Genomic DNA, 4,559 nt, shown 5'->3' with positions numbered 1-4,559 from the left:
TCCATGGCATTCTAAATGGCTGAATTGGAGAGTTCAGACAAGACTGAGCTGTAACTGATGTAGTTCTGTCCTGTGAAGGGTGTGCTACCTAGGGCAGGGTAAATAATATGTACTTATGGTAGCTCTGCACCGTGTGGTAATTCTACACTATTCACAACTAGACCGTGACCGGTCAGCCACACCAAGTGTACCTAGCCTTGACATGGTTCGCTAGAGAACAACCGCTCTCCGACGTAACTGTACTGTCAGGTGTGATTTTCAGACGTCATACTGTCAACTGAGTACATATTGCATTCAGAACTTTTAAAAATAGACTAGGGTGTGTGTTTGCGCGCGCGCGTGTGAACAAAGTTGTTGTCATGAGCACGTTTTAGATTCAAACCGCGCATGCTCTCAAGTTAGGACCTTATCGTCCCTGAGTGTTTACATACCGTTCGGTGGAGTGTTCACATAACTCACCTGTAGCGAGGACACATCGGTGCTGTCTTGGGTGCGTCCATCAGAAGAACATTCCGTGTTTTATTCTCAGCTACAACAACCCAGGAGAACTCCATGCTACAATTTTGATCTTCAGAGACAGTTTGGCGCATGTGAAGCCGGTCACAGAAGGTGTATTGATGACTATTGTCTTCTCACATGGATATCCTATAACGGTATGTGCAAACTATGTTGTCCTTGGAAGGAGGTTTAGGGCTTGGTCACATTTTACGTACGATTGTCGTGCGATCATAAAACGAGGGAATTCTTAGTCGTGCATGTCTCGTACAAAGTTCAACTGTCTTGTAACGCCAAAGGGTGTCGCAGATACTTGTCGGTAATTGGTTGTGTTACAGCATGATAGCCAGATGGTACAACATGAAAATCGTACGACGTCCTACGACAAATGTGACCAAGTCGAAATGTGTAGTAACTGTTTTATTCAGGTTGAAAAAGTTGTTGTCAAGTACATGTTCGTGGAAGCTGGCTCGAGAAAATCTAAAATTCAAAGTCATGAGTTATAAATAGGCTTTAGTTCTGAATGGACGTGGCAAAATACATCACGAGGTATCATTACACCTGTTGTGGGTCCCACGCCCCCCCCCCACAAACAAAAACACACACACACACACACACACACATATCGTCTGCCTTCCTTCCTGATTTCCTATCTTATCGTGGTTTGCCGTATACATTGCTTGTTGCGTTTGTCTCTCTTAAAATATTGAGCTAATTACGTTTTCATTGGTAACAGAGAAAACCATGATATTTCCCCAACTGGTTATGAATTAATTTTTATCCTTCAAAGTTCTTCACTTCTCGTGTACACATCATGATGTGACACGGTACTCTGGGTTCGAGAGAGATACATGTGAGTGTGTTTTGATTCAAAATTAACAGGTTGCAGTCAAAGGTAGACTAGTTCCTGAAAACTAGGCAATGGCCCCGCTTACTTTTACTTAACTAACTTCTGTGCGTAGTGGCAAAAAAGAGACGTAAAAATGGTCCTTTCCTAAATGACTTGCAGGTAAAATGCTATCTCAGATACATTTGCTTTGTCAATACTACAGTGCTGAGTTCATAAAGTCTATTTGAACAAAGATGGTATTGTTTGTAACACTAATAGTATGTAAATACAAAACCCTGGGACCTCCCAGCGCTACTATAGTAATCACCAAGGACCTTGTGGATACTCTTCGCTCCCCCAAAAAAGATTCTACTTCTAATGCCCTGTTTAAATGATTACCAAAATACTTAGATAATAATTCTTATGAGAGGCAACGTAAACATGTTTTGAGCAAACATTCTGTGGGAACATACAGATTACTAGGCTCCTGTTCACATGTAAAACACGTATCTTCAGTAAATGTTGTTCCGGTAATTACATACCACAGGTAGAGGGGGTCACCGCTAGGTCGTTGACTGTACGCACTTTGTTGATGTGTTTGCTCAATGTTGTGTACATGGTAAACACCTCATGGTTGGTGGACATGCCTGCAAATGTACGGTTTACGCTGGTGTGTTAACATCTCATTCTGGTGTGTGTACAGATACAGGTGCATAACGACAAGAACATGTCAGAAGGTCTGATACGTTCATGTCAATTCCTGTCACGCCTGGGTGCAATTTACGACATTGTCGCTAGGTAGCTCTTCATGATGAAATTTGGCGTAAGCTTATGTTAGTTCCTGTCCCAGTATGTTTTTTTAAGCCAAATTACCAATTGATCGTTTCTTCTGAATTTGCAAAGAATATCAAAATACACATACTTAGTATATCATGATTTTAAATGTAAATGACAACTGGTAAAACTACTGGTACCTTGTCCATGGCATAGAAGCTGTAGAGATACTAAGCTACGGTATTTAGGCAGTAGTGCTAAACTTAAAACTTATCGGTCATAGATGCTTATCACATATGGAAAGATACTAAGGAGGAACTAGTAGTTTGATTAGATGTGTTTAGATTGCAATAGGATAAATTGTTTCTAAGATGACAATACAATATGCGTTATTAATATAGAGGTGTTTTTAAAATTTAATAGGAGAAGCGAGGTTATATAAATCAGTCGACTCATAAACATGAATGACGTTTCTAAAGTAATATCACTTTGCTATTTCTTGTTCTGATCCGTATTTCCTCTCCTTAATAATCAATCATGACATCTCCTAGCTTGCTACTGATATATTTATCGGATAATTAGCGCTTCCAATGCCTATTTCAATTTTCCGGGGCTTATATCATGCTATACGGCACCATAACGAGGAAATATGTTCCTGTAACGACCACAAATTACGGAGTTATATGTGACAAGACGTACCGCCGAGACGCGTGGTGTGGTTTTATGATTTCATTATGTGTTTCTTTCGCTCTAACGCTAAGGCAGCAGACAGTCTGCCTCCCAGGCCTAGTTCCTCGTACGTGTCTGTATCAGAATCTAGAAACAGGGCTGCACAAAGGTGCTTTAATAACATCAGTATGTTATAACAGCTTGTCAAAGTTGACGCGCCCACAACCACCCCGAGGTGTTATTTCTGGAAACGTTACTGCAAGCGAAGAGCCGTACAAATTATATTCAAAGACAAATCAAAGTCTACTACTGGATAAATAAAGGAGATTACTTCCGAACTTTCGTGACATCTGTCACTCTTCTTAACTTCAAAATCAATAAAATGAACTGAGAGAACTCGTCAATGTTCTTTCTGACATCCTTCCTGTTTCAGAATACTATTGCATGTTACAAACCTGACACCTTTAGCTTCTACCAGGCTTCGGGAGGCGGCTGGAACGAGTAGAAGTCGGTCAAATAGAGAGATAATATGCCGAAGGAGTTGGTCCACTAGAGAGTACATTTCGGGTGCGGCAAAATACGTACTCCCTAGCGGACCAACTCCTTTGGCATGTTATCTATCTATTTGACCGATTTCTTCTCTTTCCAGCCGGCTCCCGAAGCCTGGTAGAATGAAAATAGTACATTTCCCCAGGCTTGTAGCCAGTTATCTCTAGAAAACTCAACAGGCGTTGAATATATCGAACTGGGTAATCACCAAATGCACCCAATGTACACAGGTACTGGTAGAATAGCAATAACATTTACATTAGCATGCCGTCACAGAGTTCTGCACGTGAAATAAAATCAAGTCAGTGAAATTGGCAGCGTGAATTTTGTGCACGCTTCCAACAAGATTGCTGTCAATCAAATGGCGGTTGCCATGGCTACAAATCAAGCTCACAAGCCCATCACTTTGCGTCTGCGTTTCCAAGGCCACTTACGTCTACTTCAGAGCTGGAGAGAGAGAGAGAGTGGCTTGAAAGGCGATGTAAGATAAGATACTGCGGGTTCATCCATTTGCGGAAAAAGTGCAACGTTGATTTGAATTTTAAAAAAGAATCCGCAGAAGCAAGATTAAGTTAGAAGGATTTGAGTCGTATTGAGAGGACGCGTGGGGCTGCTTAAATATAAACTACTTGTTCTGATGTATGTGCATTGTAGATGAATGATGACATGTACCAAAACCGGTACAGTCCCTAATATCGGGCGACATTTTAAGAGGACACTTGGGTTAAACAGAGCGTTTGCATTCACGTAACTTTGACGTAATTATGATGTGACATACTAGGTGTTTGAACTGAAGGGGCGTCAGGCAATTACTACGTCGTGCGCCGTGCGCATATTCATAAGTATCATAGATATGGCATCCCTAAGTTTAACAAGCCAGTAAAAATACATCCCACGATATTATTTCAAGAAGGAAAAATATATACATACATATTTTTGCTTTAAGTAGAATATTGATCAATCATGTTTTTGAAAGGTAGAATCACGTACCTCCAAATTTTCGATGTCAACTGTACATCTTGATCACGGAGCTTTTGCTCTCTGAAAACATAGGATGATTTTGTGAGCGGTTGAACTTTACAGAAATCTGGGGTCATCAGTAAAATGTTAACGTACTTCTCTTAACTGCCGAGCGGAGTCTCCGAATATCGCCCTCCGGTGAGTCTGTCATGTTCAGTACTTTTATTCCAGGCTCGACACCTTAATCCCGACCAAACTTTCCCCTGAATGCGGGCTTTCAAAC

The 4,559-nt window shown here is 41.0% G+C and overlaps 1 protein-coding gene across 1 annotated transcript in view; it reads left to right on the top strand.

Moving 5' to 3' along the window:
* The window catches only part of LOC109469071 (tyrosine-protein kinase SRK3-like), a 1,724-nt gene extending 1,632 nt beyond the window's left edge, over positions 1 to 92 (top strand). The window contains exon 3 of the mRNA XM_019767456.1: positions 79 to 92. Coding sequence (XP_019623015.1) covers positions 79 to 92 — 14 coding nt within the window. The remainder of the gene's footprint in view (positions 1 to 78) is intronic.
* Positions 93 to 4,559: the final 4,467 nt, after the last annotated feature.

This window comes from Branchiostoma belcheri, unplaced genomic scaffold (assembly GCF_001625305.1).
Source record: "Branchiostoma belcheri isolate BF01 breed outbred unplaced genomic scaffold, Haploidv18h27 scaffold20, whole genome shotgun sequence".
Taxonomy (NCBI): Eukaryota; Metazoa; Chordata; class Leptocardii; order Amphioxiformes; family Branchiostomatidae; genus Branchiostoma; species Branchiostoma belcheri.
This window is presented reverse-complemented; position numbering and strand designations above follow the sequence as displayed.